The 21,661-nt window shown below is 35.5% G+C and overlaps 1 protein-coding gene across 1 annotated transcript; it reads right to left on the bottom strand.

The window, feature by feature from the left end:
- Positions 1-669: 669 nt before the first annotated feature.
- On the bottom strand, positions 670-20,882 carry LOC118746048 (adenylyl cyclase X E). Its single transcript, XM_036479776.1, has 20 exons — positions 20,733-20,882; positions 18,581-18,727; positions 18,342-18,501; positions 17,899-18,269; positions 17,681-17,805; positions 14,612-14,650; positions 13,649-13,793; positions 13,452-13,588; positions 13,096-13,387; positions 12,944-13,009; positions 12,753-12,877; positions 8,821-9,039; positions 8,452-8,698; positions 8,287-8,373; positions 7,962-8,230; positions 4,176-4,270; positions 3,949-4,100; positions 1,474-1,636; positions 1,153-1,413; positions 670-1,094 (listed from the first exon to the last, which is right to left on the bottom strand). Exons 1-20 carry the CDS (start codon positions 20,838-20,840, stop codon positions 772-774), a joined length of 3,531 nt encoding a protein of 1,176 aa, XP_036335669.1. The 5' UTR covers positions 20,841-20,882; the 3' UTR covers positions 670-771.
- Between the last annotated feature and the right edge of the window lie 779 nt (positions 20,883-21,661).

Raw genomic sequence — 21,661 nt, 5'->3', positions numbered from 1 at the left:
GAAAATATTTTTTAAAGCTAATGTAATTCTCTTTCACGGAAAAGTATTGTCATTGAGCCACAATTACTCCTTGACCTTAAAAAAATTGGTCTAATATAGTGTTCTTCGAAAAAAAACATGCAAAATCCACCGGATTTATTAAAAAAAAAAAAATATAAAAAATCGTGTATGTTTTATTATACTAATAATAGATTTTTGAGACGAAAAACATGATTCCTCTGTTTAAAAATTGAAAAAAAATTCAACACCTCAGTTTAACAAATGAATTATTTATTGCACTTTTTTATTTGCATGTAGCTGTGCATTCTTCTCATAATTATAAATCACTCGAACAACAAGTAGGTTATAGTGCTATTCAATCTCTTAAATTTGAGTCATGGAAGAATTTTTTAGGCTCCCTGAGAGCCAAGTTATAACAATTTTAACCCAAACTTCGAAACTGCTGTACGAGTTTTTACTCTGAAATTATAAAGAAAATTTGCAAAAACGTCCAATGAAATTTCGAAGTTTAACTTCAGAATCCGATGGAAAACCGAAACGTTTTTCTTTGATGAGGCACCCTAATGTGCATGTTAAAGGTTCATCACAATCAACTTCGCCGGTCGCACTCGTCGTAAAACTGTAGGCCCTCCCCTTTGTGTGACACAAGTCAGAGGAGAAGCTCGGCCAAACACTAACATATTGTGTAAGTGCCAATCTATTGTTATTATTAGGTAGCATTTTAAACAATTCAATTACTTGCTTGTATTACGTTGACTAAATATGTTAAAATTAACAAACAGTTGTCTCTTCGTCTGCTATAACATCCTCCAACTTCGCCGACATTTGGTCAATCTTTACGAAATTCAAAGATTCGTCAACGTTTACAAAATACGTAGGTATATGACCACGTCCTTTCACGAGTGTATACCCCCGATAAGTACACTTAACATTATAAGTTTTCAATATTTTTGCTGTATTCTCTGTAACTTGAATGGCGCCGGCGATACCAGTGGAATCCATACGCGATGCCATATTCACCGCATTTCCCCAAATGTCATAATGAGGTTTATAAGAGCCCACTACTCCCGCCATCACAGGGCCGTTCGAGATGCCTTAAAAAAAATCCAAAAAATTAATTATGATTAACAACAAATAAGCATTCGTTATTACCAATTCGCAAAGCACCTCTGTCCTCGTCATCGTCTTCGCATTGCAAATTCTCGACGTTAAAGGACTTCATTGTGCGCATCAGATCCATAGCGAACTCCAGCATTATGAATACTACATCGTTATATTCCTCGGACTTAGAGCTCTTTTTATTGTGGCCCTCGTACTCCTGTAGACGTATGCTTTGAGCGCCTTTGCTTGTTGTAGGCAGCTCCTCATCATCGACAACTTCAAATCCTTCTTCTGTGTCATGTTGTCTGCTTGCTGGAATAAAATATTTTATATATAAGTTCTATCGAGCGTTCTCCTTTCTAAATTTCTTACAATAATGGCTTCTTCGCCCATTGGGCAGCAGCGAGGAGCTGCGATAAGCTGTTTGAGTTTTTCGGTGCTCTGATCGTTTTGGATCCAGACCACATGCTGCCATATAAGTCCAGCCGGCCACTTTGATTTTTTCTACCTTTCTCGAGCCTCGATAAGTACTCAACTAGAAAAAGATGATGTAAGTTTTCTATTTATTCAAAATATTAGAACTTTTTGGTTAAAAATATGCACACATATGTAAATATGTACATATGTAGACTTTAGACTATTATCTACTCGCACTTTACAAATCATGTACGTTAGTTACATTTACAGACTCGGTTCGGATTATAGAAGAGACTGATGTTGGCGCACGCTATAAAAACTTATTGACAGTGTTCTCGCTGGCAAGACCTATAACAGCGGTCAAATAGCAATTTGGGACTGGAATATACATATGTATGGGAAAAAGAAGTCTGATGTGACTTATTTGATGTAAGGAAAATATGATGAAACCAAAGACTGAACCTCAGAATTCTGTTTGGCGTCTCTAGATTAATAGCGGGTTGAGAAAGATTCTTTGCGACACAGTCGACAAATTAAGCCTTCGCAATGTATTTTTTGCTAAGGACTGAGCCTGAGCGACTTCCAAGGGACCAGAAGCCCATAGATGCTTCCGGATAAACCCTAAAAGAACAATAAATCAACGTTTGTGATCGGCGGAAGCTCCATTTCCTATGCTTTTAATGATCCGAGAACCAATCAAGATATGCAGGTACATTCAAAAACAACACGAAGAAAGCTTAGCGTCGTAAAAATTAAAGCACATTCAAAAACCACTGGTAGGATAAGAAGGAAAGAAAACATAAAATTAGTACGCAACTCGACCAAAAGGGGCGACACAGGTTTCATGAACAGCGACGTGGTTGCTGAAGTTCTGCGCCCATTTCCACTTGTCAGGTTGACGTAACCGGAACGACCCGGATTTATATCTGGCTAAGGACTGTCACTCCCGCAACGTTTTCAAAAACTATAAAGAATTTGTAGGCCGTTACAACAGCAATAGCGACATATACTTTGAAAGCCGGAATCTGAGCCTGCTTTATTTGTACTCGTCTAGGACCGAATTCGAATAGCTGCAGAGGGGTTCAAAAATAATGAACTATTTGAATGCGGTAGACTGTAAGGTTCATGAGCTAATTCATATGCAGAATATGATTGAACGGACCAATGTCTCTTTGCTGAAGTTAAGACGGATTCACCGTTCGTGCCCGGACACTTTTTGTTAGTAATTTTACGCGTTCCTCTCCCACTCTGTCTCATTGAGAGCGCGACAAAAATGTGATTTTCTGTCCGAACGACTTGATGGTTCTGGTTGCCGCGTTCTTCTTTAAGGCCAGTATGCAGCTCTCAAGAAAAGCAAAAACTCCATATAAAAATGGTTAAGAAATCTTCTTGTGTTAAATTTACTTGAGGCAGTACGCAGTTCTTAAGAACTTTGCTACGCTTTCTACTGCGGTTTTCTAAAGTTTCTTTGGCGAAAAAAGAGCAAAAGGTAACGCATGTTTGCAACAGAAATATATGCCCGTTCCATTATTTATTGAGGAAAGAGTGAGGCAACGGTATCCGATGTCAAAATTTCTTGGACATACACACAAAATAATGGAAATTTTTTTCTTGGCCGTTTCCTTGAGAGCTGCATACTGGCCTTTATATGCGTTTGCAGCGAGTTGCTTGTATTATTTGCCTTCAAAATCGTATGTAGGCAACAATATCATCAGCTGTTGGCTTCAGAACAAAATAAAATGTGCCGAACTGAACGGTGAAACGTACTTCAGTACCCTCTCCGGAAAAAATGTTTTCGAGAGCAAATAAAAAGTTGTCCGGATACGAACGGTGAATCCGCCTTTAAAGTTGGAACTGTCTAATCCACAAACCGTGAAGAAGACTGATTAAAAGAATGTCAACTCATTGGACCCTACGGCTGATCTCAGATTCCTCTAAAAGCCACTAAGAGCTGACACTTATTTACTTCGGGAAACCCCGAAAATCCAACCCGCAACCTTGGACTGAGTAGACAGTAACGTAGCAAATCCATTTCTTGGCGAGCAAAATATTGTATCCCTCCATATCTTGGCCTCGTAGTTAAACTAATTGTATATTTGTTGTACTCATACCCAACTTGCCTATATCTGGCTGTTGTCCGTTTTTTTTTAATTTTTTTTGGGTGTAAGCCAGATTTGAATAACTTTATAGAAATTTGGTAACTTTCCAACTTTTGATCTGGGTCTTGAACACAAGTTTAAGTGGCCATCCAGAACGATAGTTTGTTCCCAATCGTGCCTACGCTAAGACCGAATATTGACTCTTAGCAACACAGCAGCTAAACATATGTAGGTAATGGGGCTTTGCCTCAAATGAGTAATTTTGGACTGTACGGGACTAACAGTGTTTTACAAACATGTTAATTGAGTGTTCTGAAATCCCAAAACTTACCACTTCGTCAAAGTCACAAATAATCTCGTTTAAAACTCGTATGCCCACTTGTTCTGTGTCATAATTTCGTATTGTTGCAAACATAACGGCAACATTATCGTACTCCTCATAGTAGAGCTCATTTGTCATCTGTCGCGACATGTAAATATCGGCTGTAATGAGTAAGAGAATTGTGTACCTACATATGTCATAAAGTTTTGCGGTGATAGGAAACCTTAACCACTCACCAACGTGTGACGGTAAAATATTGTTGATAAGTATCGAAATTGTCTCATTTGTAAATTTAGCATCATCCTGCTTCTTAAGTAGTTGTCGTTTCCAACTAAAAGTAAAATAGATATTATTGTTGATGACTTTTAATTAATTTGTTTAATGCATTTTTTTATAATATGGGTTCAAGTTAGAGATGGGCGCGTGAGTGATTTTGGTTCACGTTCACGCACGCTCACGTTGATGGTTTACAATATATTTGTTTAAAAATAATATTTTGTCGACTTCGCGCTCGCGTCCCTCGCCCCCTCCCCTCCTTTCGCAATTATGCACTGCTGGCATTATGACCGTTAAGAAAAAAGAATAATAATAAAATGACACTAGTTCACTTCTGAAACTGCTTTTTAATGTCCAAGTAATGGGAATTATTGCGTATGGTGTTATTGCATGCACCCCACCCATGGCGGAATTATACCAGGAGAAGTAATATTAGAGTGAGAAGAAATATTTTGACACTGCCTTATTTGAAAACATGCCTATAAAATGTGACTACATATAAGACAGCCGAATGTCAGAAAATAAAGCGAGAAAGCTTATTACTTCACCCGTTTATTGCGCCATTCATCCCACCTGCTTGTACCGAGTATACGTTCAAATTTAGAAGTCTGAGAGTAGGTAAAATTTTACATATTTTTACATCACTATTTCGTACCGCATGTTCGCTTCGTCTTCGTAAACGAAATCCACATTTCGGATATGGTGAAACCAGTGATGATAATGCAGAAATTTTAACTGAAGATAAAACTCAAAACAATAAGGCAGCCGAATGACGGAAAATAAAGCGAGACGCTGTTTTATTAACCGACTTCCAAAAAAGGAGGAGGTTATCAGTTCGTCGGAATATTTTTTTTTTTTATGTATGTTACCCCATAACTTTGGACCACGTCAACCGATTTCGATTCTTTTTGCATCGGAAAGGTAGTGTCTCAGAGGTGGTCCTATACTAATCTGGTTGAGATCCGATCAGTGGATCATGAGATATATATATATTTTTTTTATATGGGAGTTGAAGTCGGTTTTTTTTTTGCTAAAAATTACTTGTAACTTCACCTGTTTATTGCGCCATGGTTCCATGCAAACATTTTAAGGTTTTCCAGCAATGTTTTCAACACATTTAAAAAAGCATGCAGATAAAATTCATGCAAAAGCGCTATGTCCAATTTGCTGAGCAGTTATTAAAGACGACTCTTTTCCTATATTTTGTTAGACTTTTCATAAGTAAAAATATTTTGTGAATATTACTTTCTTCATATGAATTATATCACATTTTTTGTTTAATTGTATTTTTGGAATAAACAAAGTTCTTTTTCTTTCTGGTCGGTAAACTGTTTTTGTAACAAATAGTATAAATAAGCAATGGGAAATAAGGCAAGATTTGTTTTAGTTCCAACCTTTGTTGGAAATAAAGAAAAACTCAGATTTTTAAAATTGAAATAAAACAAATTTTGGGTTATTGCCGTTTGTGTTATTTCACCCCTCCTAACCTAACTTCACCTATAGTCTGGCGACCTTACTAGTCTGATTAGAAAATACCAAAAGGGAAGATTAAACACTATTTTATTTGGCGCTACTCGGGTTTTGCGAATGAGAAGTTTTGAGTATTTTCGAGGGACATGGATATATTCTAAAGAGCTTTCGGTATTGTTTCTAGGCTTCAGAGTTGTTAATGGATCTTTTGGGAGTTTTCGTCTGTTCTCGTAATTTTTTAGGAGTTTTTGTTACCTTTCTGCAGTTTTTTCGGTAATTTTCCCGTTTAAATAATTTGACTTTACTTTTTTTAATATAAAAAAAATAGTCGGCATTTCTTGCTTGAAACTTTTGCCAATATTTAACCGACTTCAAAAAACGGAGAAGATTATCAATTCGTCGGAATATTTTATTTTTATTTTTTTATTTGTTTTTTTTTTTTGTATGTTACCGCATAACCACGTCAACCGATTTCCATAATTTCGTTTCCATCGGAAAAGGTAGTGTTTCACAGGTGGTCCCATACTAATTTGGTTTCGATCTGATCATTGGATCATGAAAAATTTAACGGTACCCCTAAACTTGAATATTAGAATCGAAGTCAGTTGTGTTTTTTGCTTAAAAATTACTTGTTCTTATTATCTTTTCATTGTAAAATCGATACTAGGTACAGTCGTATGAAGTTTCCCGTACAGATATGTAAATTTCAAAATTATTTGCCAATGGGTTAGGTGGAAACAAGTGCTCGGGAAATTCAAAAGTCTTTAGGTCCAATATGCTTAAATACTTCACCACTCATATTTCTTCAATGTAAGATCGGACGAAGTGCAATAATAGGAGTAAGCGCCAACTGAATTTATTGACAGATATAAGAGTTGTTGGTGGTGTCTTCTGCGAGAAACTTCCATTAACCTCATTCACTGTGTTTTTCAAACGAAGATGCTTACAATGCTTAGATGCTTACAAGTCCAATACCTGTCAAGAATGTGAACATATGTATACCCCGATAGCTTAGCGGCAATAACAGCCTTTGGGTCTACGATGATAAGCTCGAAAATTGTCACGGAGTGCCCGACATACCTTTCGACCGCATCAGAATACCAACGAGCAAACTCAGATGAGTTTCAGGCTATAGCCATATTTGGTGAAAACTGCGTGCCGATGAACTGTCAAAAGCATTTTCGAGGGGTTGTCGCCGGTTAAAGGTTAAAAGTATCGGGATTTATTGGAAATCTGGGAATGAAAGGTAGCAAGTGCTTCTGGTCAGGGCTAGATCCGAGGTCCTCTAAAAGGCCCTGTAAATTAAACAGGACTGGTGGAATTCTTAACAGACGGTTTTTTTTTTTTGTAAGGCTCAGCATCACCTCAAGCTCTTACAGTAACAACCGCATGGAAGGTGATGAGGTGGGATCATATAAGCATCTGCACCTTGGCCGTTATGCTAGCTTAAGTAATAAACTTCTTGGGTCTCCTTTTTTCACTCCAGATAAGGCTCCAGGAATAGATTTTAGTCGGTTGTGGGCATATGCTACTTTATTATTTACTACCAAAACTTAAGCGCTGCAGTTCGGTTCTCTTCGGTAGTTGACTGCACTCCCAATCCTGAAATCGTGTCACAAATAACTGATTTTTAGTTTCAGCTCTAAGTATGCCTGTTGCCATAGACCCAATATAACCTAACCTAAACTAGAAATGAAATGTCTCCATGAAAAGTTTGGAAATAGAAGAAGCCCGTGCATGAAGTGCATAATATGGGGTTTGATTCTGCATTTTTTTTTACCTATCTGCAGCTGCTTACAGGTTAGTACCGCGGCAAATGCAAAACGCTTCTCTTAGTTTCGGTATATTAAGAAGTACCTACATAAATTAAACCCCATTTTGAGAGGGTAGTTTAAATTAGGGACTTCTAATACCTAAGGATTATTATCTCGCCTGTATAAGCTAAGATTTCACCACGAGCAGCCTATAAAGCCCACATCCCCTGTACGCTGGGAGATAATACCAAGCTTCTGTTTAAAATATTAAATAATAGTATCCTGGATGACCAAATTTGGGAATAATCAATACTTTCGGAAGAATACTTTCCTTTAGTCTTACTTTCTGTATACATATGTACACATGTAAATTATTATAATAAGTGATATTATATTAAATGTCTTCTAATTTTATACAGAAGCTGATGAAGGACTGAAGACATTCCGTTGGTCTTAGTGCCAAAGCTATAAACTAACATAAAAGCAAATATGTAACGTGTAAATGGGCGACTTGATACTCACTTATAATCAACTTTCGCTATGAACTCCGTCTGCCTATCCATTAGATGAAATATACCCAGCGTTATGCACATCACAAATATATGTGAATATTCTGGATATAAGTGATCGTTAGTGCTAAGGCTCTGGCCATAAACATAACTATACGAGAGCGTTACGACTACTGAGTAAAAAATTAATGTGAAAACACCAACACTCAATTTGAGTACGAATGGAATCCGTGTAAATAGGAAGGTTATGCAAATGGTCAACATAAAACACTCTGTGATAGCCTAAGGGAAAGTATTTAATTATAAAAAGTTCACCATCAACTAAGTATTTGACGAACCCAAGCATTGAATGTAGAAACATCATGCCTGGCGACACGCAAATTCTGCACATTAGCTGCATCATTTATATGATTACCGAAATATATCTGAAAAAAAAACAACATATTAGCTACATATTTAGTACCATGGAAAATAAACTATTGAGCGCCTATCACTTATCATACCAATTGCAAGATAATGCCAGTGGAGTGCAGGATAAGCACCACTAAGTACATGCCAATGCGAACAATGATGTTACTTTGAATGCGCTCCGATAGTTTATAGAGACATTTGCTGACTTTTCTCATTGGCTTCGATGACTCTGTCTCGCTAATAAACATTATCCAAAGCTTTTTGTACCAAACCAAGGCCAATAGCAATATCATTACAATGTTGCTGATTCCAACTAGTATCCAAAACGCTAATGTTTGCCTAATGAATTATGAAATGGTATTTGATTAAATGTGAGTTTAAGATATTACTATTGTATGTATAATCGTTTGGTCACAAATCGTTGCAAGTGAGCTATAAATTTCAATTTGTATTTTACTTACGACGTATTGACCGCCTGCATTATAATGGCACACAACAGCGTTATGTACGAAACGAAAACGCTGTACTTGAGCATAATATCTGGCTGCTTCATGAACATGATTTCCCAGCGCCAGTCTTTGAAAAATAAAAATAGCGACGTAATATTATTTCGAAACCGTTGTTCTTCCATTTCATCTTGGGTTGAGTGCTTCTCATGACCGAAACATATTTTGGAAAACCTGGAACCAAATAACGATAGATATTAGGTTTCGTTAGGTTGTCGTGGCCGCCCGAGAGGGGCTCAAGTAGACATTTAATTAGATTGTCCATTATGTTACCACAATGTATAGATTTTTTTTTAAATAAAAACTACAGGTAATCTACGTTAAGTTGAGAAAAGCACTAAGTGCTTAAAACAAAATTTCCGCTGTCAGCTGATATCCATTCCAGAGATTTCATCGGGAGTGTAGACGAAATGCGCCCCAGGGGTGTAAACCTTAGTTTGGCGAATGCCGGACAACTGAAAAGGAAGTGGATACTATTAAGTCGCACCGTGAGGGTTTCTAAAGGACAATGTCCGGTTAGTACAACTGTGAGAGTTGACGCTTAGCCAGCTGCTGAAGCTTTCTTCATGGTTTTAGTCCAGCGCCCGTTGAGCCCACTGTACGCCCATCTGTCCAGTAGCAAGCCGCAGGTTGCCAACGGAATTCCGATGCCCGAGGTTTTGACCTCGACGCTACCCTGCTTAACAAAATCATCAGCTCTACAATTTTCATTGATGTCCCTGTAAGGGATTCAAAACAACTTGATCTGGAAGTATTCCGAGTCGATTGAGAGAGAAGTGAGGCATTCCCCGACCAGTTCCGATGGCACCATTACCGTTTGGCTAATCGGCAGAATACTGGTGCGTAACGATAAAAAACTTTATAATCGATCAATGTACGACATTTTCCAAAAAAATACCGCCTCAAATCTGTTCCTTAAACCCTTACGAACTCTGCGCTCCTGCTCAAAGTTTTTGTAGAAATAGTTACTCTAACTAACTTTATTATCTAGATATCTGACTTCGGCAAAGTACAATGAGTAAACATCGGAAAACCTTCCAAATAGAGCAAGGGGATACCTTTCTGGACTCGCTAAGTAATATTACACTGCTTCCCTTTCAGAGCCGGATCGCGACCTGTGTCGAAGATTGACCTGGCTGGGTCATTTATAAGCCGCAATCAGGCGATCTCCGAAAGGGCATACTCTTTACTCGGGTATAGCAAAACTCTGATCGGGTGAACTCTTGCGGTATCAATTATGGATACAAAATTATAAGCCTGAGACATCTCAACATCACCCAAGATTAGGGCTTTGATACCGGTCACGGCATCCGGTCCGGCGCTTGCTACCAGAGTTCAACCCAGGCATACCCACGTACGATCGGAGAGAAATTTCAATTTCAATTTATTTCAATATTAAATATTAGTACAGTAAGACAAAGATCTTTTATAGTACAACAAATAAATTCAATACAAACACATACATTAATACATATAATTAATTAAATCATAAATCATCTATTCATAGGTTAACAGAGATTAACTTTAAATATTAGATGGTTCATCAATTGTTACAAAAGTAGCTATATAGAATGTTTTTGAAGTTGCTTTTATTGATCTTGCTTCTAATTGCAGCGGGAATTGAATTCCAGATTCGTATAGCATTAATGAAAAATAGTCTAGTAGAGGTCTTAAAGTTAAAGAAAGGCACCATTAGATCACAGGAACGCTCAGACTTTGGAAAAATTAATTTCTCATAAAGATAAAGAGGGGTCTTTGTGCTGATGAGTTTAAAGAGAAAGATGCAGTTTCTTGCTTTTAGATAATCAGTGATATCACATCCTAACAAGCTACATCTCCACGCAGATATATGGTCATACTTCCGCAATCCATATACATAACGTGTGATTTGGTTAAATAAGGTGCCAATCTTATGGGATGACCTGGAGTCAAGCTTACTATATACCACCTCTGCATAAGTAATAATAGGTAAGATTAATTGACGCGCAAGCTTTCTTCTAGTGGGAATCGGAACAAACGGTGCCGATAGCCTTAGCTTTCTTAGAGTATCATATACTTTGTTCACAACCGAATTAACGTGATCAACGCAGCTAAGGCTAGAATTGATAACAAACCCCAAATTGGTTACTTTATCAATAAATTTTAGGGGTCTGGTTTCAAGAAAAACTGAAGGAATACTGCTAAAAGGGACTTTTGTCTTAAAGACAGGTAGAACATACGACTTCGCAGGGTTAATGGAAAGGCCGTTAAGAGCAGCCCAAAGCGAGATAGATGATAAGTCCATATTCAAATCAGATGTGAGTCTGTGCAAATCTCTTGACGGACCCGATAAATATATCTGGATGTCATCGGCATATGCATGCATTTTTACATATTGGCATGTCATGAATATGTCATTTATGAAAGCACTAAATAACAAGGGGCCCAAAATAGGCCCCTGGGGAACACCGCGTGTTACGGATTTAGTTCTAGAGGTTACTGAACCAACCTTCACAAGCTGGGTTCTACCTGTTAGGTAGCTTTTCATAAGAGATAGTGCAGTTTTACCGAACCCGAAATAATATGAAAGCTTAGAGCAGAGCAGTGTGTGATCTACGGAGTCAAATGCTTTGGAAAAGTCAAGTAAGCACAGGAGGGAAACTTCATTATTATCAAAGGGAATTCGCAAATCGTCAAGAATTTTTACTATCGCAGTTGAACAACCATGCCCTGCTCTAAAACCTGATTGAAAAGGAGATAACAAGTTCTTTTCGGACATATGTGACATGATTTGCTCTGACATTAGGGACTCAAACACTTTTGACAAGGCAGGCAAAACACTAATTGGACGGAAATCACAAGGTGAGCATGCTCGTTTGGTTTTAGCAACTGAACAAATGGAAGCGGATTTCCATAACTTTGGAAAACAAGACGTGGTAAAACAGTGGTTAATGATGTGTGTCAGTGGACTTATGATGAACGGCATAACTAACTTAATAAATCGAATTGGCAGACCATCCTCACCAACCGCATTTGAGTTAATTTTGAGGATGCATCTAGTCACATCACATTCAGATACGGAGGAAAATTCAAAAGGTACGCTCGAATACGTAGTCGACGTAGGATTTGGGGCGAATTGTGACATACAACCATTAGACGAGGCACTACAAAGAAACACATCATTCAGACTATCAACATCTAACATACACTCAGTTCTGTCTTTGGCATGTACCTGGAGATTTTTAATGTTCCGCCATAATTGACCAGAGGGGAGAGAAGGATCAAGTTTGACTGCAAAGTATTTTCGCTTTTCTGCCTTAACTACCAAGGTGGCTTTATTTCTAGCTACGCGGAAAGCATCCCAGTTAGCTGTTGTACGGTTTCTCTTCCAAGTGCGGTAAGCCTTAGTACGGGACTTGATGGCTTCCCGCACTTTACCATTAAACCAAGGGCATGTGATAGTTTTTTTATAGCGTAATGGAACATGAGTGTTATACGCAGATAATAATTTGTTGTTTAGATGTTCAAGCTTTTCATTCACGGATTCGAAATACCAACAGTCATACCAGTTTACATTGTCCAGTTCACGATACAAAGCATCCAAATCAATCGATCGGAAGTCTCGATATACATACAGTTTCTCTTCGCTTACACCATTAAAATTAATATCAAGAGAACAAAAAATCAAGAGAACAAGAAATCAATAGCAGACGGATCGAGAAACAATTGAAGTCTGTAGTCTTGTTTCAGGGTCCTATAGTAAACATTGGCCAGCAATTTTTCTTCTGTTTGACTACTATTTGAAGCAGGTACAAGCGTATCAAGCAAAACATTTTTCAACGAGTCAGTGGTCTACGTAGCCTTCAGAGGTACATACACATATATTATTGCATAAAAATTAGACTTACTGTATCCTGCCAATAGGCATTCTTTCTACTTCTCGGCTCATTTCCAAAGTCGCTTGTGTTCGAATTTGATTATACTGACTTATGCTGCTCTGCATGAAATTTGTTGGGATATCATTTCTGGGATCCTTAAAAAAAGACGTTCACTAAAACTCTCAAAAGATGTAAGTGGAATTGTTTAAATTTACACCTACAGATTTTGTTTCTAAACGTTTTCGCATTGCTGCTGCTGGTCGCCTCATCGTAATGTACGACGAAACCTGTAAATCATAATTGAATTGCCTGTGTGCATCTTAAAATTGATTACGAAAATCTGTTAGGTATGTATTCCATAGCTTATACTAACTCTTGCTGATGGCGGTTTTATTAGAAAACTCCGAATATGATATTTGCGCAAGACCGGATCATAACGCGCCTTCGCTGTGCCCTCCTCATACATAAACTCACCGTCCAGCTGTTGCAAAGTCTGTCCGCTAACATGCACACGACCCGCCTCACCAGTCGACTCCAGCCGATTGGCTATGTCCACGTCTTTGGACCAAATATCGAATTGCCACTTGTTTGCACCAATGACGCCAGACAAAATATTCCCAGAATGTACACCGATACGCATATCAATGTCCAGCTTTCGTTTCGATCTAAAGAAAATTTAATGCCAGATTCAAGCTACAGGAGACAAATTACAATTGTGGTTATGGTTACCTCACATCACGTATATCCTTTATCATACGCAAGCCAAGGTAAACGCATGATCTAGCGTGGTACTCGTTGGGGATTGGAACGCCGGCCACGCAATAATAGCAGTCACCTAAAAACTTAATACGCAAAACATCGTACTCCTGCAAATGAGATCGCTTTAATTTTGAAAGAATTTTTAATCATAGACAATATTTGCTTACCTGGGATGCTGTGTCGAATTTTACAAATAAATCGTGTAAAGTTTCCACTAATGTTTTCACATCCAGTGTTGTAGTCAGGTAAGTGTAGTTGACTACATCCGCATATAAGATTGAAACATCATCATGCGGTTCAATGAAAAGCTTTCTATGTAGAAAAAAGTAATTTTAAATAAAAACGAGTTAATAGAATGTAAAAAAAAAGAAATCTCAATGTAACGTGAACGCGAAGCCTGGCTTTGCCGAAATAAAGAAAAAAGAAACAATGTAAAAGTGCCACATTTTTAAGTAGATTTGTTCATTATCAAGTAAAGTCTTCAGGTCGATTGGTTCAAAATGAAACAAGGGCCTGCGACGCAACGGGGGCCTAAATATGATAATTTTTGGAGCTATGAAGACCGCCTGATGAATTTTATGTTAGCTAGTCTAGACATTTTTAGTTGTCGATAGTTCGTCATCTGAGACAATTATGTATTTCAAAAACGTCGTCTACATCTGTTATAGGAGGGATTCTCAGCCTTCTTTCCTAATGTATCATTGAAGTTTAGGTTAAAGTACGTTTATATATCGATGGCTTAGTGGAAGATCGACCTATCTCGGCAGCCAGTTCGAAAACACCCTATCTCAGAAAGTTTTTCAAGAACGGCCTATTTCAGAATTTTATTGAAAAACACCCTATCTCAGAATTTGGTTGAAGAACGCCCTATCTCAAACGAAAATACATTGAAGATGTGCTGAGATAGGGCGGTTTTGAATCGGCAGCTGAGACAGGGATAGGACAGCGGCTGATGGCGTTGAACCAATAACTGACGCGTTCAGATACAAGTAACCGGCCATTTAAGCACAAGAGGTGGGAAGTGAATTATGCCACTTTCAAAACAAACGGCTCATGTGTATGAAAAGTGTATACATGGCTTAGAATATAAAGTTCAATTGTAATTGGTTAATGGAAAGTTTATTACTTACTCAGTGTCCATTTGTCGCCATAGAGGTGTCGGCGGGGAGCTAAGATATATTAAAGAGAGTCAAAGTGAACCAATAGTCATAAGCCCCATTCAGACCCGTTATTAGATACAGTGACTAAAATAACCATTCACGTGTTAATTTTTTAATATTCACAATGTTTTTCAAATTTTTTGTTGTTATGTTTTTAAAAAAGTATTGTTCTTGTTACATACAACCCAAACTTTTAAATTTGTAGGGTTCCAAGCAAAGATTTTGAAAATAAATGGATTCTTGTGAAGTGGGTAAGAATACAAATTATAATTTTTTTTTTTTATTTTAATTAGTCGGGTTTGTGTTAGTTATTTAATTTTTTTTTTAAGTAATATTTTGAGCCTATATTTTTTTCCTAATTTTAAAAAAGTAGTTTCATTCGCTGTGGCTAAGTGGTTAGAGGTGCGTGCTACCACTCCATACGCCCTGGGTTCGATCCCTGCTCCGGTCAGCATCTAAATTAGGAAACGTTTTTTCTAACAGCGGTCTCCCCTCGGCAGGCAATGCAAAAACTACGAGTGCATTCCCCACAAAAAAGGTCCATTCCCCGATTCCCCACGCAAACTGAAATTCCCTGCAAATCGGGGAATTCCCCACGAGTTGGCTTTCCTGATTAGGACGTGCACCGCAAAATGGAGGAGAAACTCGGCCAAATGCTTAGCGAAATTGTAAGCACTAAAATTGTACTATTATCAATCAAATTAAAACAAAAACAAGTTTTGTCTATGTTTAAGAAGCTCAAGTTTGCGAAGACATCCTCTCGAGAACATACATACATACATATTAAACAGGCTATTTCTAAATTCTGATCCAGTGATGACAGGTATGACCATAAGCTGCCTGATGTACATACATACATACATACATACAAATCGTCGCCTGGGTAAAAGATTGTCGTATGTTAATTTCGACAGGTTTTGGGAAATCGCGATTGAAGTTTGGAATGCAATTTCTCAAAACCGCATAGATTTTCTCCAAAATCTCGAAGAATATTGCTAAATCACAATATTCTTAAATTACTTAATTTTTTTTTTATTGTTAATTAACCGACTTCCAAAAAAGGAGGAGGTTATCAGTTCGTCGGAATATTTTTTTTTATGTATGTTACCGCATAACTTTGGACCACGTCAACCGATTTCGATAATTTTTGCATCGGAAAGGTAGTGTCTCAGAGGTGGTCCTATACTAATCTGGTTAAGATCCGATCAGTGGATCATGAGATATATATATATATATATTTTTTATATGAGAGTTGAAGTCGGTTTTTTTTTTTGCTAAAAATTACTTGTTAGTTTTGAGTTTTCGAAGGATTCCATTTAGGAAAATTTTGTTGCATGCGACATTTGTCCACAATTTGGCAGCCACTTTGTATGAAATACGACAAAATGTGATCAAAATTTGTACCAAATTAACGATACTTTTTACTCAATATCTTGGAAACTAAAGGAGATATCCAAAACCTGATAACACCAATTTTATTTTAAAATATATAACTGCATCTATAACTAAAAATCGTGAAAATTGCGCTAACGACAATCTTTTATCCAAGCGACGATATGTATCTGATGATGAGTCGTAGGCTCTAAGGACTAAGTATGTGTCTGATAATGAACACACATAAGCCTCAGCCACGCGAAGCAAGAGGGAACGTGCCTAAAATTAAGTTGAAAATTAAAACTAAAAACTTTTAACTGAACCTTAGTACAAACATTAAAATTATGTAATTAACAACAAAAATAGTTTTGTACGGCCAAATCGATATAAATAGCTATGTGCGCCGACCTTTTTATTTATTTTTTTTTGATAGGACATCTACATTTTATAAAAACCATTCGAAATTTCTGTTTATATGGAGAAAAGTACAAAAGGCCATCGCAAAAAATTTATTATTTAAAAATCATAACTTGCACTTCATTACACTAGAAAAAATTTGAGAGTTCGCAATTTTGATGACGATTTGTCGAATTTTTCTATATTTTTTATGAAGTTTGAAATTTAGTTTTAAGACTTTCACCATGCTATTTCGGCAAAAATATTAAGATTTGCGTGAACTGGGTCAATTTAGAAATACTCCAGAAATTGAGTTTTTTTTATAAATAACATTAGTTTTTATAAATATAGTTAGTTTTTATAAATATAAACAATAAATCACCTCATATAATAGCAAGGTTAAGGTTTAAAACTTTTTTATAAACTTTTATCAATGGAATCAAAATAATGTAGTTTTTAATCATAAGGCGCAAACTTCCGATAAACATCATATGAATACCCGTAATGATATTTTTGAAGGCATTTTCAAATCAGTTCAGCTCACTTAAATTCTAATATTTTTCCGAAACATTTTGGCGGAAGTCTTAAATATATTAACTTTTTTGGCACCCTAATGTATATGGCTTTGGCTATAGCACAAAGACTACAAATATGTAACAAAACAAAAAATTTAAAAACATTGTAAACATTAAAAAAAAACATATGATTGTTTGAGTCAGTACATATACCGAGCCCTCGCGCGAAATTATCGCTGTGAAAAAAAAAAACAAATTTTACAGGATAGAGTTTTTTCTACTTCTCTCTGCCTTAGTTTTCAATATTAAAACCAAATTTTAGAGGTGAGTTCTACCGCTCCGTAGGTCCTTGATTCGATCCAAGACCAAAGCAATATCTAAAATTAAAAAAAAAGTTTTTTCTATCAGCGGTCGACCCTCGGCAGGCAAGGCAATTCTCCGAATTCCCTTGAAAAAGATTCTTACAAAACCATTTGCCTAATGGAAATTCAGAGGCGTCACAAAATTGAAGGTCCTTAAATTTTTGTTGTATAAAAGAAAGAAAATGTGGTAACAATGCATTCGATAATACATACATATATACAGTCAATTTTTACTATAGGGATTTAAGCTATAATATTTAACCATTTGCATCAAAAAGTCAATTACGGAAAAAAGGTACATACGATAATTTCGCGCACATCGGGCCGATATCTGGGTTGCATTCATACACAGAAATGTGTATGCATTTTTATATCTGCAAATCAATACATACCCCACATCGTCATTCGTTGATCGTCTATGTTTTTTATTTTCCTTCATGTGTTCGATCCGCATCTTGACGTCTTCTTCGATTTTATTAGCTATTTGCGCTGGTATAATACTCAAGAGTAAGCTTTTCTGAAATGCAACGCCCAAATTTTATGCATTCATACTTTTGCTACTCAAGTTTGCATTCATTAAAAAAATGTATGTATGTATGTATGTACATACCTCCTGATCTCTAGCAGCTCGTAAAACTAAAGTTTCTTCAACACATTGACGCTTATCGAGGAATGTTGTACGTATGGCGACTTCACGTGTCAGACGAAAGAACAGACCCAGCATATTGACACAGGTCATAAATATGCCTTCGGATATGATTTTTGGCAAATCAACTTCTCTTGTGCCATCAAAACGGCGACGATATGTTACGAATGAAAATAAGATAATGTAGCAGGCGGCAACTGCCACACCTAAAATAAAAGCCTGCACGTCTTCGGCAATCGGCATAAATATGTAGATGGAATATATGATAAAGCTATAGTAGGTCGGTACGGTAATATTATAGTCCGTGACAGCGCGATAGATTGGCACGGATATATCTAAATGTGTACAAAGATATTACTAAATATTTTAATTTCAATTGAAAACTCAATTCAAGCGTGCCTCCTCACCCATCACCACAAGCGCTGAAACCGCTAACCAAATCGTTGCAAACGTTAAACATTCGCAGCGTTTATTGACGGTCGTGCGAAAGTTAAAAACCAAAACGATGAGTATAACTGTGGTACAACCCATGTATGTTCCGATATCTACGTAAATGTCACGGTTCTCCTAGAAAATACATACATATATATTTTGTTTCTTAAAAATTGGTTCCTGTTAATTGGAAGTAAGTGAATGGCGTACTTACGCTTTTAGAGAATGAGACAATAAGTAACATGGAATGTACAATCGTGTTAAGTATTAGAATGAATATGAAAATGCCAAGATGGCTTAGACGCAAACGTTTCATGTAGGATACGTAATACTGTTCCAGTTCCAGATTGCGGCATTTCTTCTGAAATCACCAAACGAAATCGGTAATTATTGAGAAATGTTAGCTATTCGCAGTCTTCGTATGTATACATATATAGTGGCGAAAATATAAATAGGGAAGAGACATTTTAGCATTATTTGGTTATTATTCGTAAGATAATTTTCAATTCTGGCAACTATCTTGAAAGCCCATAATTGTCTTTCGAAAGACTATTTGAAGGATCTGCTAACGAGGAGGTCTTAGCCTTATGCTGTTCGCCTTTTAGCGATAAGTTTTTTCAAAATTAAATAAAATTAAGTTAAATTAATTAATACATATTATTTTTAAAACAAAATAAATAAAAACAGAAAATTAAATTAAAAAATAATTATATATAAAATGCAAATAAAGCAAAAATAAATAAAACTATTTTTAGAAATCACTTGAAATTAAAAAAAAAAAATATTATTATTTTTATAACAATAAAATCGAAAAATATATTAGAAAAGAAAAAAATTAAATCAAAAAGGAAGAAAAAAGTATCTACTTAAAACTTTAAAAAATTTATACATATTTAATTTTAAACAAAATCTAAAAATTAATTAAAAACGCATGGACCGTAATTAACAGCTAAACTTGGCCAGATATTTTTAAGTCGAAAATAAAAGCCCCTCCTAATAATAAACAAACCGCTTATCCAAATTAAACAACAATTTTGGTATCAACTGAAAGAGTACTAAAATAGCTTTAAAACTGAAATATTTAAACGAGGAAAGCCAGCAGAAGGCCAGCTATTGTAAAATATTTAAATAAAAAATGTTTTTTAATTACCATAGAACAAAAACCTTGGGTCAGGTATATGCATATCTTTTGTATTAAATTATAAACAAAATATATAAATAGAAGTGGTAGCCTTCGATCGTTATTTCTGCTTAAAAGGTATTAAGTCCTCTTTTATTTGGTACCAAATTTGTTTAATTTGGATAAGCGGTTTGTAAAAAAGACTAAAAGATAAAATAAGATCCTAAAAATTTAATTAAAGAAAAAAATATATTTTTATTTGTAAAACAACAAAATCTAATAATTAAAAGAAAGTGAAATTAACAAAAAATAGATAAATTAAATTTAAAAAAAGAAAACAATTAATAAATTTAGTTTCTAAAAATCAAATGAAATTAAACCAATATCTCATCTATAAACAATAAAATCTAAAAACTTTAAGAAAATTGAACTAAAAAAAATGTATGTATTCAAAAAAGAACAAAATAAAATAAGTTCCTAAAAATTAAATGAAACTAAAAACAAAAAATAAAAAAGAATTAAATTGGGGGAACAAAATTAAATTAAAAAAGAAAAAAATTAAAAAATATAAATTTTTCTTTTTAAAACATTACAATCTAAAAACTAAAAGAAAATTAAATTAAAAAAGATAAAATTTTAAAGTAAAAATTAAAAAAAAAATCCGCTGCTCTAGGACTCGAACTCGGATACCTCGAAATGTTTGCCAGTGCTCTGCTCACTCCGTCATTGCGACTGTTGGAATAAATTTTCACCACGAGTGGTGTATGAGAGAGCTTTTTTCTAAGGCTTTTGTCCCAGAATAACAAAAGTCTTTCGAACTATCTTGCCATCTTTCTTTCATTAGTCTTACGAAATACTTTTTACTATCTTGGCCACAATTGCCCTGAAAGTTTCATCAAAATTTTGAACTTTTAAATTAGGTTTCTTAGAAACATTTTGTAGTATAATAAAATTCAAGTTCAAAATTGCTACGACTTACCATTGATTTTTGGCAAAAAATTTAATGGGTTACAAAACTGCATACTCAAAAAAATAAAAAAAATCTGATTACAAAGTTCAGTTTTGATGAACATTTGTTAAAATTCATTTGTAACTTTGATGGACATAGTTTTTTTTTAGATAGTGAACTATATTTTTATAAAAAAAATAATACAAATTTTTTAACAAAGAAAAATAGTTAAAATGTCTATTCCCTATTTATATGTTCGCCCCCGTATGTAGGTAGTACAGTATTGATACTACATACCTTCAAGTAGCCAAGTTCCCATTTTTTTTGGTTGACCAATTTTGATTCATGGCCCTCATCATCAAAATCGTGGCTATCCTCGGTTGAGGACTCTAAGAATGAATTCATATTTTCGATCCTTCGGCAGACACTTATTTATCTATGTTCGACATGCATGTGTCCTAAAAATTTAAGCGCATTTATAAACAAAATAATTAATAAATTTTACACAGATTATTGTTTAGTTTAAATAAATCGTCAGTATTCATGTAAAACACATTCTTGAACTAGGAATGTTGAATACAATGGTGCAATACACGACTAACATAATTTTTCTTGGAGTTCGTATTAGGTATAATGAGTTTGACTTTAGAAATACTAAATTGTTAATAACCAGGGATGGCAGCGATTAATCATTTGATTAAATTAATGGATTATTTTTGTACGATTGTCGATTTGATTTTATCGTAGTTTTGTGTTTTATTAAACGATTATTAATCGATTAATTGTAAAATAATCGTAAAAATAATTGCAAGAAAAATAAATTCTGTAGTTTGTCACTATAATCAGAAGATCTTTGGGCCCCTCATAAATCTCTTGCACACAAACGAAGGCGAAAAGTTGATGATTTGCGTCACCCACAAGATGAAATGAGTTTTTATATAAATTATCAAGCCCAGAACTAAATCGGAATGTCATCGACGCTTGGGAGGATATGAAAACTGTTTACCCAAAACTTTACGGACTTTTGAAAAAATTGTGTCATTTAGTTGGTAACTCGATGCCTGCTGAGCGCCTTTTTTCAAAAGCTGATGCTACAGCCACCAAGAAACGCAACCGCCTAAAAACAAAACGCTTTTCAAAGCTTTTGTTTTTGCCAACTTGGTTAAATAAAAAATAATTATCACCGCTAAAAATACTCATTTTATTTTATTTAAGGCTAATTAACA

The sequence above is a fragment of the Rhagoletis pomonella genome, unplaced genomic scaffold (genome assembly GCF_013731165.1).
Source record: "Rhagoletis pomonella isolate Grant_MI unplaced genomic scaffold, Rhpom_1.0 Rhpom_scaffold_00010, whole genome shotgun sequence".
Classification (NCBI taxonomy): Eukaryota; Metazoa; Arthropoda; class Insecta; order Diptera; family Tephritidae; genus Rhagoletis; species Rhagoletis pomonella.
This window is presented reverse-complemented; position numbering and strand designations above follow the sequence as displayed.

Bases quoted from the DNA above. Each gene is read 5' to 3' on its own strand.
- LOC118746048 (XM_036479776.1), bottom strand. From the start codon at position 20,840: ATGAATTCATTCTTAGAGTCCTCAACCGAGGATAGCCACGATTTTGAT. The intron at 12,878-12,943 runs GTAGGTGTAAAT...TCTTTTTTTAAG, and splicing joins AACGTTTAGAAACAAAATCT to GATCCCAGAAATGATATCCC. The intron at 1,095-1,152 runs GTAATAACGAAT...ATTTTTTTTAAG, and splicing joins CAGAGGTGCTTTGCGAATTG to GCATCTCGAACGGCCCTGTG.